General features: G+C 38.0%; 3 protein-coding genes across 10 annotated transcripts in view; 2 read left to right on the top strand and 1 right to left on the bottom strand.

The window, feature by feature from the left end:
• Positions 1 to 55: 55 nt before the first annotated feature.
• Positions 56 to 6,692, bottom strand: LOC131544911 (uncharacterized). 2 transcript variants are annotated; one of them, XM_058783419.1, is made up of 5 exons: positions 5,759 to 6,692; positions 4,722 to 4,841; positions 4,491 to 4,549; positions 3,411 to 3,634; positions 56 to 1,378 (listed from the first exon to the last, which is right to left on the bottom strand). In XM_058783419.1, exons 1-5 carry the CDS (start codon positions 6,400 to 6,402, stop codon positions 86 to 88), a joined length of 2,340 nt encoding a protein of 779 aa, XP_058639402.1. In that variant the 5' UTR covers positions 6,403 to 6,692; the 3' UTR covers positions 56 to 85. The 2 variants fall into 2 exon arrangements, with proteins under 2 accessions (XP_058639402.1, XP_058639403.1); XM_058783420.1 differs by having other exon boundaries at positions 4,722 to 4,820.
• A 719-nt stretch (positions 6,693 to 7,411) lies between these two features.
• Positions 7,412 to 8,668, top strand: nop10 (NOP10 ribonucleoprotein homolog (yeast)). Its single transcript, XM_058781394.1, has 2 exons — positions 7,412 to 7,605; positions 8,293 to 8,668. Exons 1-2 carry the CDS (start codon positions 7,552 to 7,554, stop codon positions 8,431 to 8,433), a joined length of 195 nt encoding a protein of 64 aa, XP_058637377.1. The 5' UTR covers positions 7,412 to 7,551; the 3' UTR covers positions 8,434 to 8,668.
• Positions 8,669 to 8,813: 145 nt separating this feature from the next.
• The window catches only part of LOC131543704 (solute carrier family 12 member 6-like), a 32,738-nt gene continuing 19,915 nt past the window's right edge, over positions 8,814 to 21,636 (top strand). For 4 of the 7 annotated variants that reach the window (XM_058781392.1, XM_058781391.1, XM_058781390.1 and 1 more), the window contains exons 1-11: positions 8,814 to 8,955; positions 9,928 to 10,565; positions 12,203 to 12,256; positions 13,957 to 14,051; positions 14,539 to 14,667; positions 15,082 to 15,228; positions 15,657 to 15,711; positions 16,686 to 16,816; positions 16,909 to 17,150; positions 18,766 to 19,061; positions 19,879 to 20,040. In XM_058781392.1, the coding sequence (XP_058637375.1) occupies positions 10,385 to 10,565; positions 12,203 to 12,256; positions 13,957 to 14,051; positions 14,539 to 14,667; positions 15,082 to 15,228; positions 15,657 to 15,711; positions 16,686 to 16,816; positions 16,909 to 17,150; positions 18,766 to 19,061; positions 19,879 to 20,040 (1,492 nt within the window). In that variant the 5' untranslated portion in view covers positions 8,814 to 8,955; positions 9,928 to 10,384. Of the gene's footprint in view, positions 9,013 to 9,927; positions 10,566 to 12,202; positions 12,257 to 13,956; positions 14,052 to 14,538; positions 14,668 to 15,081; positions 15,229 to 15,656; positions 15,712 to 16,685; positions 16,817 to 16,908; positions 17,151 to 18,765; positions 19,062 to 19,878; positions 20,041 to 21,636 lie in introns of all 7 variants that reach the window. The other 3 variants (XM_058781388.1, XM_058781389.1, XM_058781393.1) reach the window with 3 other exon arrangements.

Here is a 21,636-nt window from a genome sequence, read left to right as displayed (position 1 = left end):
TCATATTTTATACTTTAATATATTAAAATTCTTAAATAAAGACATGATTTGTTTTTTGTGGTTTGTTTATGTAGTTTATTTTGCCTCAAGTGCTCATTTCATACACCTTTTCTGAAACGTTTGTCACTTTTACGTTGCGTTTTGGTCGCGTCTCTCTTCGTAATCGTTGATGCGCTTCTGTCTTGCGACGAAAATCACCACGATCCTCTTCGACCGACAAGTTTCCTTGTTTTTTCGGACGTCCTCCTTCAGAACATTGGTATGTTTTTGCGCCGTCTCTTTCAGTTTTTATTGTTCGTTGGTTTCCAACTCGTCCGCCCATCTTTAACCGCCTTTGACGTCTCTCGAATTCATCGTCCAAATGTTCGTCTCTAATTTTCCTGACCTGTTGGCGTAAGCTTGCGCGCCTTCCTTCCATCGCTGAGGACGTCGCCTCGCTTATGTTCTGTAATTCTACTCTTTTCATGTTAATTTTGATTAAATCAGTTTCTTGTTCACTCGCTTCATGTTTCGTTGCGTTTGCGGATTTTCGTTGAGTCTGATATTTAATTGTTTTCAGTCGTCTTTCATCTTTATCGTCCAATTTAGATGAAGTTCTCATGACGGGAAGTGTGATCTTTTGTCTTCTATGTTGTCTCCTGTGTTTTTTACTTTTATTTTTAACATTATTTTCCTCTATTTGGTCAATCTTGAGTGATTCCTTCAGGTTCGTCTGTTTATTACAATCTTTTCTCGTTCTCTGGGAATCGTCGGGAATGTCTAAATCCATTTTATTGTTGCCTTTTGCACTTCCTACGTTCATATATTTCTCTGTTTTTGGTCTGACTACCGTGATTTCCTCTCCATTCACAAGGGCTTCTAGTGGTTCTGGGCCATGTTTTACGGAATGAGGGAATGATGCATGATGGGATTTGTAGTTTTGAAGACTGAAGCAGTTGGATTGAGTGGCAGAATTAAGTTCATCAACATACAAAGTCTTGTGTTTTAGGTTTCCATCAGCTTCTGGACCAAAGTCTTGAAGATCAAGATGAAGAGTTTCTTGGACTGAAGCGTTAAGATCCGTTTGGGAACTTTGGCTCTCGGGATTCGCTAGCAGGGGTTCAGTAAACATTTGAAACACAGTTTGGTCTTTGACGTTATCCTGAAATGGCGCTAATTTGTTCTCCATCATGGGATCTTCAGATAAGAGGAGATTTGTGCCATTAAAGGGGCTTAAATCAAGTTGGATTGCAGACGGAGGCAAACTCTGAGCTTCAGAAACCGTGGAGGGAGTCCAGTCTGAGCATCCAGCGACTGGCTCGGGATTATCCTTCAAGACGTCTGAGATGTTTTGGTCTGAGGAGAGCAGAGAGTTGATGTAGTCCATGTCAAAACCAGCCTGAAAAGCAGAAAAAAAGCACTATAAATGATAAACAAGGCTCCAAGGCAAGACGATTCATTCGTGTTTTAACCCGTTTAATCCCAAATTTTTCCCAGACATGAAAATATCCAAATGATGTGTCATTAGTAACCCTTTGAAATAATCAATAATTATTATATATCTCAGCCTAGCTGTTTTAACCCTTGTGCAACCTTTTGGACATTTTTGTCCTTTTCAGTTATGTTTTTTTTTGATAATTTTGCCTGTGTTATTGGCAGCTGCATAAATTTTGGCACAGCTGTGTATTTTTATTGGAATTTTACTATTTCATTCACTTTAATAAACCTATTTTACACTAGGTACAAAAAAATAGTTCCTCTCAGGACCTTTCGGACAAAAATGTCCCCATTGAAACCCATTAAAACTGCAGTGCCTTTTAACTGTAAAATGATGCCAATTTTGTTAATAGGCTTTCATTCTGTTGGCAAGGCTTCAAAATGTAATTTTTCACTTTTTTGTTTTTTTTATACATATTATAGAGCCAATTGGATAGATAATGCAGCTGTAATTTTGATTTGCGGCCTCTGCATCTCACAACATGAACACATGAACTTACAGGCTGTGAGTCACTTCATGAGAATTTTACCGTTTCATTTGAGAAACCAGCATCATATCATACTGTATACACAGAAACTTCACGGCAACCTGTCAAAATAAAAGTGCGGTGTAACAGAAATATATTACTCTTGTATTACTTTTGTACAGTATAATGTACGTCTTTATATATTCAATTTACTGACAAATTTAAATAAAACAATTAAATGATAAAAAATAATTGGTAACACTTTAGAATAGGGAACACTTATTCACTATTAACTATGACTTTTCCTCAATAAAGTCCTAATTGGCTGCTTATTAACAGTTAGTGCGGTAGTTGTTAAGATATTGGGTAGGATTAGGGATGTAGAATAAGGCCATGTAGAATAAGACATGTGCTTAATTAGTACTAATAAATGGCTAATATTGTAGTAATATGCATGCTAATAAGCAACTAGATAAGAGTCCCTAAAATAAAGTGTTACCAAATAATTATTACAACCACATTAACCACTTAATTGTAGAAAAATACAATTATTATTAAAACTTTTTTAAAGGAATATTCGCACAATTTTTCTACCATGTATTAATATTAACAGTAAACCTCTGTTTGTTTGCCCAAAAATAAAAGGGTTTCATTTTCATTTGATTAAAAATAAATAAATGTTTCATGCCTTCATTTGATTATCAGAAAAAATAAAACGAGAATTTCTGGAAGAAATTGTAGGGCCCTATTGTTCAAAATGTTGAAATTGACTTATTTTTTCACTGAAATAAATGTTTTTGTTATTACACAGAGAGTAAAGTACCGAAAAAAGGTACCGTTGGGTACCGGTACCGAATTTCAGGTACCGATACCGGCACCGTACCGGTTCAAATGTGAACGGTACCCAACCCTACTGAAAGCTCATTTTTTGAGATATCAACCTCAAATTTGGAACACAACTTTAGATTTATGGCTTTGATTTTCTAGCAGGTTTAGAGTTCAACATGTTTCATAAAATATATATTTTATATAAAATATTGTTCATAAAGCATTTTCATTAACTTTTTAACTTTTATAACTTTTTTGGGGTTTCACTTTTTAAACTTTTTTTACTATATTATATTTTACTAAACTTTTTATTTATTTATTTATTTATTTTTTATTGATGCACAAGGTTTAAACAGTTTGATCGCATTCTAGGATTACTATTATGCATAAAAACACCTTATACAATATTGACAGGAATACTGAGATAAAAGACAAAAAATACAACCATCAACGCATTTCAAAATTGTTACTTTTTTGTAACACACATCATCAGATTTTTATATTAGTGCTACCAGTATTGCGACATAAATATTGTAACTTATTTGTAACATTACTTTTAATTTAATGCAATATTTTGTCATTGCAACATTTTAGTGCACCTTTCACTAATAACTGCAGTTGGATTTGTATTGTATGTACCTCAGTCATAGACTCGCTGTCGTTGAGCATCTGGTTGAGGAACAGCGCACACACATCCTCCTCATCCGTGACCTCTGACCCTTCGGTGACCTTTGACTCCAGAGAGTCCATGACCTGTGAGTATTCGGTCAGCGCGCTCTCGGCGAGATCCTGAAGCAGCGGCTCCTTTTTACATCTTTTAGCTGTTTTCTTCACTTTCCCGGAGCTGTGCTGCGGACGGCGACCTGAAGGTCATCGACAAGCTCAGTCTTTACTCTTTATTTTAATCATAGATGAAGTTTAGTTTACCCCTAGTGAACAATAAATAAACTTAAATGTATTTGAAATACATTTGTTTCATGCTAAGTATACTACAAATACATTTTCATACTTATGCACTTAATAAAATAGCCTGCAATTGTACTTTTAGTACACTAAACTGCTATACTTAGTCTAAATTGGAACAACTAATTTTGTACTTAATGTGCCCCTATTATGGGTAACGAAAGGTTCATATTTTGGTTTTGAGAGTCCACAATAAAAGGTTGATGTGCATGCAAGGTCAAAAACCACTTTCATTGTCTTATGCATTTATTTTTTCACTTTGCATGCTCAACGACTCTCAAACGATTCACTCAATGATTCATTTTTCCAAACCGAATTTAAAAAAAATCCATAATAGGGGCACTTTAATGCACTTTAATTGTGCGGAAGTAGTGCTGAAGAATAAATAAAGATATGCTTAGTATATTTGATTGTGCTGAAGTGGAACTATTGCAAGTGTACTTTAAGTGTTTTGCACAATTCTCATCAAAAGTGGCATTTAAAAGACATTTTAGACTTTATATTAAGAAATGTGCATTGTGCACAAGTAATATGCCAAATAAAGTTCAATTATAATTTTTATATCAGTAAGTCTCGAGTTATCGGTCATATGTAAATAGATTTGAACTATACTTCGTATGAAATAAATGCACTTTAAATGTATTGCTTTCTTACTAGGGATAGAATGCTGTTTTTTATATCAATCAGCATGCAAATTGTGCATGTGTTTTCTCATGTGTTTTTTTTTAACCTTGACCCATTAACACAGATCCTGACCTTTGTGATTTCTGTCTGCTCTGTTGGCGTTCTTGTGCTGTTCCTCCGTCTCAGTGAACCTACGGACGTATAAACAAATATAACACCACTGTGTGACAGTCATCGTTCTTATTATGCTCCAAACAGCATCAAATTAATACACAATTACTGCATAATTCAGTTGCTTTTTTATAAATGTGGTTAAATAATCCTGTATCATTTTAGTTTCAGAAACGTGTGCAGTGATCTGACATCTGTGCGGCGGTGTAATATTGCTGGCGTTGAGAGTCTGAGGTGTTCCTCCAGTCCTGAGCGGAGGAGAGCGGCAGATCTGGAGCGGGAACTACGCTTCTGACACACAACACAACACATCTTTTATCAGAAACACAAACAAACAAACAAAGAAGAAAAAAACAATAACTATATGTGACCCTGGACCACAAAACTGAGATTTATACATCATCTGAATCTGAATAAATCTGAATAAATAAGCTTTCCATTGATGTATGGTTTGTTGGACAATATTTGTCTGAGATACAACTACATGAAAATCTGGAATCTGAGGGTGCAAAAAAATCAAAATATTGAGAAAATCTCCGTTAAAGTTGTTCAAATGAAGTTCTTAGCAATGCATATTACTAATCAAACATGAAGTTTTGATATATTTACAGTAGGACACTTACAAAATATCTTCATGGAACATTCATAAATTAAAATTCACATTTAAATACAAAGTCAGTCGTATTAAAAGTATTTTATGGCTTTTATGCGTAGTTAATAGATTACAGTAGCTATACGCTACTTCGCCCATCGCCCAACTAATATAATCTGTAAAGGTGCAAAATGCATTTACTTACACATATTTGAGAATCGAGATATTTCATTATATATTTTGGGGATATATCGAATAATACAAAAAAATTTAAAATAATAATAATGAACCCCTGCTGAAAAAAAAACAATAGACACCATTACAAAATGAGTGGTTATAATGGGACTTGTATTGGTTTAACTGGACACTGTAATGACCCTGTGGGTCTCTGCTGGTTATTGGCTGCCTTCTATTGGTGGCTTGTCAAAACTAATAAATCCTAATGGAATATGTCCCAAAACACACTACAGAGAACCATTTTTAATGTTTAAAAGTTGATGGTTTGTAATGGTGTTTGTAGTGGAAACCATTAACATTTTCTGAGCTGTTATATCTCAGGTATTGTGGCTGCTGTGTGTCACATGACACGCTCTGATCTACAGCAGAGAACATACACAGATCAGCGGTCTGTACTCACGTGAAGAAGCAGGCCAGAGCCTCGGCGTCTGATCGAGCGGAGCAGAAGAGCCTCTGCCGCCGTCTGAAGCAGCCCTGGACGTCCGGAGCAGAGCCGTCTGCATGCGTCCGGATCGGATCTTCACACGCCACTACAGCCCTGAAGCTGGCCTTACACGGCAGAGGTGTGTAGACGGGGCAGAAGGGCTGGTGACGGGACGCCGAGGCACTCAGGTGAGGAACTAGAACAGGCCACGAAGGCATTGCGTGAGGATGGACGAGAAACGACGGGTTAACGTCTGCAAACAGAGGCACTGGCTTGACGTTGTGTTTCTGCACTGATGTTGGGAAATGAAGGCTTGGTTGAAGATGTGGAGGATGGCGGGTGTTTGTAATGTGCGCCGAAGATGAAGAACGAAGGGCGTCTGATACGACCGAGGGTCCAGGATGAAGCCCCTGATGGCTTTCCTCAAGCTCTCCAACAGATGCTGGAGAAGTTTCCATCAGCTTCAGCAGAGAATCAGCATCTGATGGCTGAGGAGTCTGATCACGCCGAGGACGAGCGTCGCTGGACTCTCTTCTCTTTGCTAAATGAGCCGTGCTTGAGCTCAGATGCTCTTGTAATGATAACACGGCCTCGGTGTCTTCAGTAACTGTGCGCTCCATCTGAGTCTCTGAGCACCGAAGGCTTTACAGCTAAAAAGCAAGAGATTTGACATGCATTAGAAACAGATGTGTCCTGGAACTAGCGTTGCATTTTAGCTCATTTACAAGTGATAATACGATATGACAATACTTTCAGATTTGCAAGTAATCAGCGTTAGCCATTAAAACAACAGTAAAGAGGAATAAAGAATATCAAGACTTTTTACTGTCTGTCTGAATTACATAGTCATTTCTTTTTCTTTTTTTTTATGTGAACTGTAACAAACATGTTATGGAATGCAATTAAATAAAAAAAAATCAAAGGAATGATTTATTGTATTTTAGCTGATTTATAATAGTTAATATTGTTTATATTTGAATATATCAAGTAATCAGTGGTAGCCAATAACATACCACATACCAAAAAAGCAATAGTAAATAAGGCAATATATAAAGAATATTTTACAATTAGAATTACATTATATATAATGTGTTCTGGAACCGTACAATTTAGTTTAATAAATCGAATCAATTAATCTTTATATTTATATTAATGTATAATATTACACTTTTTCAGTCTGTCAATATTCGCAAGTAATCAGTGACAGTCAATAGCTAGTAAAAAGGGCATTATATGAAGAATATCAACCAATTTAATTAAATTTAGTAGACTGTATCTGACGTAGAAGTATCCAGAGTTTATGAGGACTGGATTTCATTCAGTGTTTTAGTCTTAGAGGATCTGATTAATTCATAGAAAATAGTGATTGATTGTGTTAATTCCTGAAGTGAAGTGAACATACCTGCTTCGGTTTCTCTGCTGAGATGCAGAATGCAGATTTAAACCGCACACTTTCAAAAACAAACACACTTGGATTAATACGTAGTATTTATTATATGTAACAATGTTTATTTGCATTAATAATTACTATTGTTATTTATTATGTCGTGCAGTAGGTGGCGGTCTTTCTTCACGCACGTGAACTTTAAAAAAAAAAAAAAACTCTATTTCCCATCCTCCTTTGCGGGGTGTCACACTCTTCCGGTTTGTTTTGGGATCTCGCGCACACGTGGGGTTTTAGCCGCTCGCTACGCTGCGGAATATAAACCTGCTTTTAACTCGGTATTCACCGAAATAAACGCTATAATCCGGTGTGTGATCAGGTCATCATGTTCCTGCAGTATTATCTGAACGAGAACGGCGACAGAGTTTATACTCTGAAGGTGAGTCGGTTTATTCCGCTGTAAACACGGCACATTTGGCCATAAAGCGACATATATACGTAATATAGCGTTTTAAACATTGTAGTTCCATGTTGAAACTATATTGTAACGATAGCATATGTCTTAAAGTATTTTGTTAGTGTAGAAAAATGGCCTCGGCTGATAAAAGTTTTTTAGTTGCCAGAACGTTCCGGGAACGTTAGTTTATGGTTCTCAGAACGTTCTTATTTGGTTTACCAGAAATAACCAAATGGAAACGTTCTTTGTTTATTGGGGAGGTGCTGAATTATTACCATAGTAATTTACCATAGTATTTTAAGCAACAATAAGTAACATTAAAGTGATAATACACGTCGAAAACATAATACCATGCAATTTTAATAAATAATGGTATTTTATACAATACAATACAGTTTTATTTATATAGCACAGTTTAAAACCAACCAAAGTGCTTTACAACACTATATAAACAATAGGCAAATTAAAGCACAGCGACAGCTGAACACCTTTTTAAACCGATATAAAACTTAGATATTTTGTGAAACTTTGTTCAGTTTCACAAAAAACATGGTGATGCTAAGCTGCTTTTGGTATTATTTGTTGTTTTATGCTGTCTCGGCTATGAAATAAAGAACTACAGTTTTAAGGCATGTTTTGAATAATTGATTTTTATGTATTTTTCTGCAGAAAGTGGACCCGACCGGTCAGCCCACCGGCTCGGCGCATCCGGCCCGCTTTTCACCGGACGACAAGTTCTCCAGACACCGAGTGACCATCAAGAAACGCTTCGGCCTGCTGCTGACGCAACAACCACGACCCGTGCTCTGAACGGACCCCGGGGCCACCGTCAATGGACTTTACACAATTCATTGTTTTTAACTGAATAATGTGATGTTTACTTTCTCATTACTAAAAGTATGGCATCCTTATTTGTTATTGACTCGATGTTTATTCAAGTTTAGTTTATTCACATTACAAGCATGTGAATGAATCTTCATGTGGAGTCAAATAAAATGAGTGATTTGTATATTTGTTCCAAATTTATTTGGAAATAACTTTTATTATTATTATTTTTTTTTTTACATTTTGTTAAAAATTACATTTGAATAAAATATGGAAATTAAAAATGAGAAGCTAGTATTCTTCATAATAAAAGAATGACGCTGAGAACTACATTTCCCAGCGACGCATCCTGCGTCCTGACGTCACGGCGCCAAAGAGCGTGCCTCCCGCGCTGCGCCGCAGTCAGTCAGACGTGCTGATTTTGACGGTTAGAAACCGGAGAGATAAACAGCGGATTTCATTCGTCCAGAAGCCGGTGTCCAGCGGATCCGTGACCCCGGTGCGGAGGTAAACGAGCGACTACACTCTGAAGCGTACCGGTCTTGCTGGTCAGGAGCGAGTAATGTACGTTAACCGTTAATGCGGGTTTGTGTGTGTTTATGCGCTCAAACATCGCGAAAGAGTCTCGCGCGCGCGTCTCCTGAGGTAAACCGGTTTATTAGTTATATAAAGAGTTCGTTATGATACATACTGGGCTTCTGTCAGGTGTGTGTCTGTGATCTGATTATAATTGGCTTAATGGAGGCGCTCGTAGAAAGTGTCGCAGGAACTAACGGGCGGTTTGTGTCGCTAAACCTAGCGAGCTCCCTAACGTTACGTTACATACAGAGACAGCACTGCGAAGCAGCATTTTTGGGCGTCATACCTTAAGAAACCTACTATGGTACAGTGATGGTAAAACAATGACGCTCTGAAATGCTGTCTTTATGAACGCCTCACTGTGATGCCCAAAAATACTGTCTAACAAGGCAGCTCACTACATAATGAGGGTTTTTGAACCTGTGACACCCATAGATGTCCAGTAAGGAAGCTACTAAAATATGGCTAACGTTACTCATGAGTTATAGTATTTCTATACTTATGTAATTATAATTAATTATATATATTTTTAGATTTTATATTATGAATATATATAGATATTTAAATGTTATACATATGTGTAAATTATCTATAATATATATAAAATGGGTTTTGCAAATAAATAAAATATTATAAATAAGTTTTTGTTTATAAATAGAGTATAACAGGCATATAAATCTAAAGTAATACAAATAAATAAATTAGACTGCATGTTGATAAAATATAAATAGTCCATCTAATCCAGATTGGACCACCCAATGACCAGCTAGAACCGTTTAAAACCAGTCTCCTGTGTTTAGTTTTGGCATTTTGGTGTATTGACTTTTTTGTTCTGTTTCTTTTCCCTTTCTCTCTCTCTCTCACACACACACACACACACTCACTCGTTTTATCCATCAGATTGCTGTGTTTGTCATGACAGCTGCATCAATCAGCCTTCATTTATTTTGGGTTCCAGCAGAGGAAGGTTAATTTTTCATACGCTGTCAGATGGTTCAGTGCAGAGGTTTTCATTACGTGTGAATAAATGTTTCTGCCCAAGTCTCTGCTGACGCATCAGAAACCAGATTCAAGCCACACCAGCTGATCTGAGCACAAATCAGTGCTTTTCTGGAGACATTTGCACTGAATGCACAGCTGCCTCCACACACAAGCACCACTGAATGAACGATCGCAGGTAAACAGTCTCCTCGCTCACAGAAGTGTTCAGCAGTAGATCACAGAAACGTCACACACACTCTCGGAGTCTCATGGCGGTGCATCGGGCCGTGAGCTGAGGCAAGAACGCTCCTCGCCGCAGCGGGGCCCCGGGGCCGTCACCCTGTCGGAGCCGCAGCAGCCGGCGGCGCGGGAAGCCATGGCCTCGTCTGTGCGCTTCACCGTCACGCCGATCAAAGCCGAGGACCTGCCGGACACGTCTCCGGACATCAGCTCGCGCTCCAGCGCCAGGGTCCGCTTCGGCTCCAGGGAGAGCATGAACCGCAGCGAGGCGTCCGGAGGGGCCACCACCTCGCCGGAGCGCAGCCACCTCGAGCACGGTGAGAGACGCTCCTGCTGTTATCTGTGATTAATGAGTGAGTGTGCGGCATACGTCATGTGTGGTAAAGCAGGTCACTGATGTTTCTCTGGATGTGTTCTGATTAACACACTACTGTACTACCAGAGCTGGGTAGATTACTTACTAAATCTGTTACTGATTACAAATTACATTGGAATCAGAGAATTGTAGTTAGTGACATAATCCATCACACCCCGGACCACAAAACCAGTCATACTGGTCAAATTAGAGATTTATGCATCATCTGAAAGCTGAATAAATTGATGTATGGTTTGTTAGGATCGGACAATATTTGGCTGAGATACAGCTATTTGAAAATCTGGAATCTGAGGGTGCAAAAAATATTGAGAAAATCATTTTTAAAGTAGTCCAAATGAAGTTCTTAGCAATGCATATTACTAATCAAAAATTAAGTAAGGAATAATTGACGACGGGTCGTTGAATTATTAGAAAAATAATGCACACTCGAGGTGGTGATGTGGCCACGACGCATGCATTACTTTCTAATAGTTCAACGGACCGAAGTCAGTTATTCCGCTTATACTACGGTTGCCACACCTCAAGACATCAATCAGACTCAATAGTGTTCGGCAGCAATGTCTCTAGTTATAGTGAAACTTTAAGTTCATTTTCTTCACGAACAGCGCCGATGTTGTTACCTCGCTTGTGAGAAGTCATGTAGTTTTTAAGTTACTGAGTTACATTACTATGTTACTGATAAAATCGTCAGAGAAGCGCTAACAACATGTTAAAGTGTTGTGTGCAAACTGTCTGTGAGGGAGAAATAGAGTATGTGCTTTCCGTACATAATAAAACATGAACATGATCTGTCGTTTTTATCCTTTTGTTTACTATATTTATTTGTTTGGCCAGTGTCAGTGTGGGTTTTGGTTATTTTGCTGTTGTAAGAACGTAATGATTTCATATCTAATAATATGTAATTAATATTTTTAGATGATTAATTCTGATCTGTAATGCTCGCCACGTATCAAAGATTTAAACAAATGCTGAGAATGTAGTTTTCTGCACATTTTCATAAAAATGCAACTCTGTTGAGCTTTCTACACAATCACGGTTTCGGAGCAGATTGCAATGAATGAATATTGCAAATTTATGACATTATTCTTATGATTTAATGTTGGTTGCCATTTAAAAATTAGAGTCCTGGAGTATTCCCTGCTTGTTAATAATTAATTAGAGTGCATTAGGCATAAAATCATTATTTTCTGGATATTATTGCCATTTTACTTGCACAATAAACTATCAAGCATTTAATTCAATGTAAACTCTTGTAGGAAAGATTAAGAGCCTTTTTTAAAGGTGCAGTAGGAGATCTTGGAAAATGCTAACTTTAGCCTGATAGCGCTGAAAGCGAACGTCCCATGCACGGAGCTCTCTTCTAACGCGCTGGTTATCTGAACCGAGTGTGTTAACTAAGCAAGACGTGCAAAATATGCAGAGCGGGGTGCGAGGACTGGAATTGGGAACCGCTGGGCTACATCATGTGTCATTCACCCGTGAGAAAGCTTTACAGCACAGTTAGTAATAGTACTACAATACCAGGAAGGAAGATCGGGTTGTTGATGTTTGTCTGCCATTCTTGCTCTGTCTGCACAGCGTGCGTGAACGCGCTGATGGCGGATCCTGTCTGCGTGAACAGGGTGTGCAGAGGTATGCAAATACATACATTGACAGGCAGGTAGGAAAGCCAATTAAAACGCTCGGACCGAGTGTTTTGATTGGACGAACGTTTCTTGGTCCAACACCTTCCACGCAATATATAAATACAGATAAATACATTTAGACCACTAAACTTAATAGCCGCTTTTCCACTATCGGGCCGAACGGTTCTAAGAACGGTCAGGTACGGTTCCAGTTGTTTTTCCACGTGAGCCTGGTACAGCGCGGCACGGTTAGACAACCGCACTGAGCCGTGCTGGAAGAGTGCGTGACGTCGCCACTCAGGATCTGTCACTTGTCTGTTGCCTGGATGCTAGTTTCTCCGTAGCTTGCTAAGCGCGCTATTTTGAGCAATGTAAACACAAATTAGTAATAAAATCTGAAGAAATTTCTGATCATTCTCCATAACGCGGTGGTTATTTACACCTCATATCATATGTAAACACTTGTGTTACCACGGCAACGACTGACGCATTTGAATTGCATTCCAAAGAGATCCGTTATCAGCCCCGCAGTGGAAAATGAAACCGTATCCGTGCTGACTGGCCCGGATCGGATCGGAACGGTTAAGCAAAGAGAACCGTTCGGCCCGATAGTGGAAAAGCGGCTAATGATTGCTATCGGGATGTGAAGAGACTTTCAACCAGAATAACAAAAAATGTTTCTGAAGACAATCACCTATTGCACCTTTAACACATAAATATTTAGATTTGACAAATATCAGCATAATAATTTTTTTATTGCTTTTCTTTAAACAGACTATTATTGTATCAGTAAAGTATACTAGAAGACTATACTGCACAGTAAGCAGCACTTTGTGTCCCCTAATGAGGGTGTGACTCACAATGTGCAACATCATCATTATGAAACAGGAAGTTCCTTTCAGAGAAGTGACATAATTCTGACTGTCATTGTGAGTTTATCTGCAACACTCCCTAATGCACAGAAAACACACAGATTTCAGATGAGAAATGTGCGTGAAGGTTTGGCACAATCACACACTTTTGACTTTCTAGTCATTATGTCGCTTTAAGAGCTTCACATGTAGACGACACACCTCAGTGAATAATGCAGTGACACAGCGACGGGCGTGTTTGTGTGTGTGTGTGTGTGTGAGAGTGTGTACCTGTGTTTCTATTCAGGTGGGGACTTAAACCTGAATACACACAGACTCATGGGGACTTGTGTCATGGTGAGGACCTAAACTGAGGTCTCCACGGGTAAACAAGCTAATAAATCACCCAGAATGAAGTTTTTTGAAAATCTAAAAATGCCTGTAGTTTCCTGTAAGGGGTAGGTTTAGGTGTAGGGTTGGTGTAGGGCAATAGAATATACGGTCTGTACAGTAGAAGAAGCATTACGCCTATGGAGAGTCTCCACAAGGATAGCAAACCAGACGTGTGAGTGTGTGTGTGTGTGTGTGTGTGTGTGTGTTGGGGAAGTGAGAGTGTGTTTGCTGATGGCGACACAGAGTCGTGTGATCCGTGGCTGTTCTTTCACATCTGTCCAGTTGTTCTTTATTGACCGCATTGAAATGCACATTTATTTTGCCCAAACATTAGTTTTATCTCATTTCTGTGTGAACAGAATGGCACAAGTAAAATGATTGTTTCCAAACAGGTTTCCCAAGCACTCTAAACTAAACATCAATAATACGTGTGTGTGTGTGTGTGTGTGTGTGTTTGTGTCAGGTGACAGCGGTGTGAAGCTGTCCAGTGTTTACATCAATAACTCTAACGGCATTGATGACGATGATTTCTACGACAGGAATCTGGCTCTCTTTGAGGTTTGCTCTATGGATATTATTTATAATCTCATTTCTGTAGGCTGATTCTCACTAAGATGTCAAAAAAAAAAAACATACAAGAAACAAGAAAATAGCCTATTTTTAGCACAGCAAAGATTTTCATAAATTAAAAAAAAATAATAATAATAATGTTACAATTAATTTTATGACTTATGTTTTATATTGTAATCATTTATATTTTATTAATTACTATTTATTATTTATTAATTTATAAATTACATTCACTACAACAAAAAACTATTAAGATTTATATGTACAGTTCTACTTAATGAATTAAAATTTACCTCAGAATTAAAAAATATTTGTTTTATTAAATTACTTTGCTTTATTTATTTCATATAAATAAAAAAAATAAAGCCAATTTGTAACAATGATTGTTGTTTCCTGTCTTTGATGAGCGTTCTTCATACTCCTGTCGTCTGACGTGTGTGTGTGTGTGTGTGTGTGTGTGTGTTTTTCTCTGTAGGAGGAGATGGACACTCGTCCCAAAGTGTCGTCTCTGCTCAGTCGTCTGGCGAACTACACAAACCTCACACAGGGAGCCAAAGAGCACGAGGAGGCCGAGAGCATCGGCGAGAAACGCAAGAGCAGCAAGGTGAATCACACACACTCACGCACACACACACACACACACACACACACACACACGCACACACACACACATGTTTGTTTTTGTGAAAAGTGGGGACATTCCATAGGCGTAATGGTTTTTATACTGTACTTACTGTATGTGCTATTGTCCTACACCAACCCTACACCTAAACCTACCCCTTACAGGAGACTGTGCATTTCAACTTTCCCCAAAAAAACCTCATTCTGAGTGATTTATAAGCGTTTTGAAAAGTGGGGACATGAGTCAATGTCCTGAAAAGTCACACACGCACACACACACACACACAGCGTTATAAACAGGCTCCAGACGCAGTAAAACGCTGCTTTAGGTCATGTTGATCATGCTGGTTCGTTGCTGATGAATGTTTTTCCCATGATTCCCTTTGTTTGGCATCAGTCTCCGCAGATGGGCACCTTCATGGGCGTGTATCTGCCGTGTCTGCAGAACATCTTCGGTGTGATTCTGTTCCTCAGACTAACGTGGGTCGTTGGTACAGCTGGAGTCCTGCAGGCGCTGTGTATCGTCTTCATCTGCTGCTGCTGCGTGAGTCTCACTCACACACACACGCACACACACTCACACTCACGCACACACACACACACACACACACACACACTCTTGTTCGTTTTTGTGAAAAGTGGGGACATCCCATAGGCGTAATGGTTTTTATACTGTACTTACTGTATGTGCTATTGTCCTACACCAACCCTACACCTAAACCTACCCCTTACAGGAGACTACAGGCATTTTTAGTTTTTAAGCCTTTTGAATTACAGGGACATAGGCAGTGTTCTCATAAACCACCTTCAAACTGTAATACCTCTGTCATACCCATGTCATTATACAAATTTGTGTCCCTGTAAACCACAAAAACCAGTACACCCACACACACCCACACACACACACACACACACCTATATAGGAACTGCATAGGTGTGTTGTTATATTGACCGTTGACTCTGTTCATACAGACGCTGCTGACTGCGATATCTATGAGTGCCATCGCTACTAATGGAGTCGTGCCAGGTGAACTTTCTCTTCTGTTCCTCTAGAGAAGCTCAGAAAGTGTGTCAGGAGTTTTACAGCGCAGAAAACTGCAGGCCTCAGTGCGTGTGTGATCTGATTACTGTGTGTGATGTTACAGTGTGATTGTGAATGTGATCGTTTAGAGTCTATTTCACATAATCGCATGGGCTTTTTTTGTTCAACATCAAGATTTCCGGTGCTAATTTCTCATTTGAACCACTTTTTTGCAGTCTAGAAGCATCAGTATCAGTGTGGCAAATGATCTGATCTTTCGTTGAACTTTAACAGAAGCGACCCGTCTGTCCATTGCTGCATTGGTTGCTCTTTTATTTATTCAAGTCCTGCTTGTTTGGAGAATTGTTTAAATAATAAAAGGGGAAGAAAATGATTTTTACATACATTTTCCAATTTGTGTGTGTATGTGTGTGTATATATGTGTATATAAACAATATATGAATTAATTTATAGCATAAATGTGATTAATAAACATATTAATTTTATTGTTTTAATATCTGTATATCTATTATTCATATGAATGTAATATTTATATGAAGAAATATATATATTCTATTAAATTATTTTAGTAAATTAGGCGCATTTATTTGATACAAACTTATGTTTACATATAAAAATAAACTTGCCTAATATCTACAATAATTTATTATATATAAATAACTATTATAAATATATTTTGTTTATTTATTAACACGAATAAGTAAACTTTTATATTCATAATATATGGGATCTCAGAGCAAAAGCAATACAGTCAGAGCTTGTTGTGATTAATATGATTTGCATGCATAATAATAATAATAATGATGATTCTAGTGCAGTCTCTGACTCTGCTGGTGTTGAGCTGCTGTTGTAGGTTTGATGAATCTCTCTCTCCTGCTGTTGTAGAGTTAACATAGTGACTAACACCCCCCGTCTGTCCGTCCGTGTGTGTGTGTGTGTGTGTGTCTCCGCTCCTCCAGCGGGCGGCTCGTACTTCATGATCTCTCGTTCTCTGGGGCCCGAGTTCGGCGGGGCCGTGGGCTCCTGCTTCTATCTGGGCACGACCTTCGCCGGCTCCATGTACATCCTCGGGGCCATCGAGATCCTGCTGGTGCGACGAGCTTCATATAACACTAATATAGCCGTTATCCAGCATGGCTTTGAATCTGATGTGTGTTTGCTCGTTTCCTCTGCGGTGTGCAGATGTACATGGCCCCCGGCGCCGCTATCTTCGTCTCGGACAGCCCTGACGGCGAGGCGGCGGCCATGCTCAACAACATGCGCGTTTACGGCTCCATCTTCCTCGTGCTGATGTCGCTGCTGGTGTTCGTGGGAGTCAAATACGTCAACAAGCTGGCGTCTGTGTTTCTGGCCTGTGTGATCGTGTCCATCCTGTCCATCTACATCGGAGCGCTGGTGTCCGCCTTCAGCCCGCCGTCCTTCCCGTGAGTCTTCATAACACCGACATATTAAATGTACATATTAAAATATATGTGACCTTGGACCACAAAACCAGTCATAAGGGTCAATTTTATGAAATGAGCTTGAAATAAATGAGCTTTCCATTGATGTGTGGTTTGTTAGGATCGGACAATATTTGTCTGAGATGCAACTATTTGAAAATCTGGAATCTGAGGGTGCAAAAAAATCTAAATATTGAGAAAATCACCTTTAAAGTTTTCCAAATGAAGTTCTTAGCAATGCATATTACTAATCAAAAATTAAGTTTTGATATATTTACGGTAGGAAATTTACAAAATATCTTCATGGAACATGATCTTTACTTAATATCCTAATGATTTTTGGCATAAAAGAAAAATGGATAATTTTGACCCATACAATGTATTGTTGGCTATTGCTACAAATATAGCTGTGCTGCTTATGACTGCTTCTGTGCTGCAGGGTCAGAAATAAAAGAAAAAGTGAGCATACTAAATTTTATTGCATTTTAAATGAGTAAAAAAAAATCTTGCTGACAAATGGGCAAAATTGTATAGTGGCAAACTTTTAAAAAGTATTTGGGGTAAAAATTAATTAGACTTTTAATATATCATAACCTGATTCTTGTGGTAAATATGCCTGACAAGATTGTTACACTGAATGACACATTAGTGGCTGTTTTCTGTTTTCTTCATCAAGGATGCTTTTAACTGACTGTAATGACATTTCTAATGTTACAGTAGATTTCTATTTCAGATCAATTCTTTTTTTAAACTATATTCATCAGTGAATCCTGAAATAATGTATGTATTTGTGATGACCAATGTAAAGCACATATATACATACAAACATAGTCAAATGTTCGACCATAGAAAAATGCACTTAAATTACATTGTTATTTTGCACAATTTCTATAAAAAAAAAGAATTATGTATTTTGTAAATTATATATTTGAATAATTATGTAATGTTATGTATTAATTTATTACATTTTACTTAATTCTAAAATTGAAATTATATATTTAATTTGTACTCGAAATAAAAAAACAGAAATGTATTATAAATTGACAGCATTGACTAGATTTTCAGCTGTTTTTATCTGACGTACAAAATTTTTTAAATTATATATTTTGTAAATAATATTTGATTCATTATATATATTACATATTAATTTATAAAATTTTACTTCATTCTTTCTAAAATTATAATTTAGAAATTTATTATGAATCGAAAATGTTACCAGTAGATCGAAAGTGATGTACAAATGAGTTAAATTATATATTTTGTAAATAATACATTTGATTAGTCATATAATAATTTATTTAACAGTCAGTAGATTTTCACTTGAATGTTTACATTTGTTCATATAACAGCCGTTTTTATCCAAAGTTATGTACAAATTACGAATGTCACCAGTAATTTGTCGTAAGAATCAACAATATTTGCAGTTCACATGCGTAATGTACGATCTCTTATAATTTTCACTGGAAACACGTGACGTCACTTAGAGTGTTTAAAAACAACTGAAACCATATAGATGTATGATATCAATGTGGTTCTTGGCTTCCTATTGGCCGCTGAGAGTGATTGACAGGCTGACTGACCAATGGTTGTGCTGCAGAGTGTGTATGCTGGGGAACCGGAGTCTGTCTCAGCACGAGCTGAAGGACGGTCACTGTGCGAAGACGCTGCCGATGCTGCGCGAGCCGCCGCTGGACGCCGCTAACGGTAGCGAGAGCTTCAACGGCACAGACGCTCCTCCCGTCACCGCCGCCGCCGCGCTGGAGAAAACCACAGACCTGTGGAGGCACTTCTGCAACAGCTCCGAGCTGAGCGCCACCTGCGACGAATACTTCCAACACAACAACGTCACGCAGATCCAGGGCATCCTGGGCCTCGCCAGCGGCGTGATCGCAGGTAAACCAGCGCTAGTCAGGGGACCGCATCACACTGTCATGTTGCCATTACTTGCTAATGCTTTTATCACCGTATTGAAATTTAGTTGCAAAAAAGTGTTGTCGTAATACAGTGTAGCAGGTTTAATAACTTTTTTCTCATAACAAAAAGAACAGCACCTTTAAATACAATAAAGCAATGCACAACAATTGTATTAACAGATTAAAGTGCGAAAGAATTATAAAGACCAATAGAGGTAACACTTTACAGTAAGGTTTCATTAGTTAACCTTAATTAATGCATTAACATTCACAATGAGCAGTAGCTACATTTGCTACAGAAGTTATTCATCTTTGTTAAAAAAATACAATTGTTAGTTCAAGTTAGCCTTCAACAGTATCTAGGGCATGTTTTTGTCCAAATTAAAATGTAGAAACGTTTGAAAATAAATAGCCTATTAAGTCTAAATATTTAAGTCTTTGGCGCTGTGAGGAACACCATACACACATCTGAATGGCTTTTTAAACACGTTTCAGAAACAGAAAGTAGCGCAGCTGTTTCCGGGGTTTCCAGGGTAACGGCGGCGTTTCTGCTGTTTAGCGCCATCTGCTGTCAGAGAGCGAAAGTGCTTTCACGCAACATACAGCGGTGTATTATGATCAGTCGATGGGAAAAGTATTCTTAAAATGCATTCGAAGCATCTGAATCATTTGTAATGAATAATTATTCACAGTGTTTTGAAGCGCTCATGATGACAGCATGGTGCATGTTCATCAGCGTGATATATGGCATTACTGGCACACATGTCACACTAACCGTGTGTGTTTCCCGTGTCTAGAGAACCTCTGGAGCTCGTACTCGGCTAAAGGAGACGTGCTGGAGCGTGGCGAGCATCACTCCTCCCACAGACCCGCCGTGTCCAATCACTTTCCTTACGTCTTCGCTGACATCACCTCCTCCTTCACGCTGCTGATCGGGATCTTCTTCCCCTCCGTGACCGGTGAGCCATCGCAGTGTGTGTGTGCTGTGCACTGGATGCTGATGCTAATGCTGGCCTCAACACACCTGCCTGGAAGTTTCTAGTATGCCTAGTAAGAGCTTGATTAGCTGCTTCAGGTGTGCTTGATTAGGGTTGGAGCTACACTCTGCAGGACACCGGCCCTACTACCGTAATACTAAGTAATTAGTCTTTTATGCTCTCATTTATTAACTTTCAATCAGGGTTTCCACGGGGTCTTAAATTGTACAAGAAAGTCTTAATTATGATTTCAAGAGGTCTTAAATTTGGGGACGGAAAGACCAGAATTGTGATATGGCTGAATGTGACGATTAAACTTCAAAAGGCTATGATTTCATGAAATAAACCTGAGCGCTGCACGTTCAGAGTCCGGTGCTGCGCTGCTTGGTGTTCTGCCGTTACCGGGAAAACAGTTATATTTGTGCCAAACGCGACATTAGTGCCTTCTTTCACTGCACGATTCTATTAAAATGCATTTAGAATGATCACATAATTTAAGATATGGGGCAGAAAATGTATAGCCTATTTTTATATCATTTCATATAGTTAATATCACACGAAGAGTGCTGTTGTTTTCTCCAAAAGTCAGCATGATTACAAATGTGATATTGACTTTATGCAACAGTTCAATAAACAAGAAGTTAATATTAAGAGACTTACATTTTAGACACCATATTTCCTGCTTTTGCTCTATTTCACCAACAAAAATAATTCCAAACACAGCCACAGAGCTGATTTGTGTCTCTGAGAAACGTGACTGTGTTTCGTTCCTGAATGAATCAAACGTTTAAATGATTCGGTTCAATCGCAATGACTCACTCATTAACAGTGAATTGCTGCCACCTGCTGGCGGTTTTAATTCCACATTTACAGTATCTTCATTTAAAAAAAAAAATTATTTCAAACATCAGTTTTCAATGTTTTATGTTTCAAATATCAAAACATTACTTATGTATTTGTAACTGCAGGTTAAAGCATTCTGTGTCCCTCTGAGCTGCGTTAAACAGTGTGTGAATACATCTAAATGCCTCTTCAGATGCATCGCAAAGATACATGCTGTTGATACTGATTTAATTTGCTTGGTAACAGCCCAAATGCAAGAATTTGACTCAAAAAATTATGCATACTTTTAGAAAAAATTGCTTAAAGGTAAAAAAATACCCATAAAACTTATTGGAAAAGATTCATTTCTATCACTGCTGTGAACTGACCACACGGAATATGAAGAATATCAAAAAAATTCAGGAGTCAGCACAATAACACACTCAGCAAAATATCATCTAATTATCGTTATCGATAAAATCCCAGAAAAAATCAAGATATAATTTTTTGTCAATTTCACACACCCCTAAGTCATGTTATTTAATTTATATAATAATTTATTGATAATAATTGTTTAAATCAATATAATAATTAATACTTTTGACTTAAAAATGTTTTAAAGGCAGAAATGTAAAGTTTATCATTTTATAAAACTTTTTGTTTTTGTGAAAACTTGTATCTGAATTGTAAATTATGCTTTTTACAGTCATTTTACAGTTTAATATGGTACTATAGACATTGCCCTACTCCACTCAT

Source organism: Onychostoma macrolepis, chromosome 07 (assembly GCF_012432095.1).
Source record: "Onychostoma macrolepis isolate SWU-2019 chromosome 07, ASM1243209v1, whole genome shotgun sequence".
NCBI classification, from domain to species: Eukaryota; Metazoa; Chordata; class Actinopteri; order Cypriniformes; family Cyprinidae; genus Onychostoma; species Onychostoma macrolepis.
This window is presented reverse-complemented; position numbering and strand designations above follow the sequence as displayed.

Coding starts and splice junctions, on each gene's coding strand:
- LOC131544911 (XM_058783419.1), bottom strand. CDS start 6,402: ATGGAGCGCACAGTTACTGAAGACACCGAGGCCGTGTTATCATTACAA. Junction 4,842..5,758: donor GCTCTGGCCTGCTTCTTCAC/GTGAGTACAGAC, acceptor TTCTGATAAAAG/ATGTGTTGTGTTGTGTGTCA. Junction 4,550..4,721: donor TATTACACCGCCGCACAGAT/GTCAGATCACTG, acceptor ATACGTCCGTAG/GTTCACTGAGACGGAGGAAC.
- nop10 (XM_058781394.1), top strand. CDS start 7,552: ATGTTCCTGCAGTATTATCTGAACGAGAACGGCGACAGAGTTTATACT. Junction 7,606..8,292: donor ACAGAGTTTATACTCTGAAG/GTGAGTCGGTTT, acceptor ATTTTTCTGCAG/AAAGTGGACCCGACCGGTCA.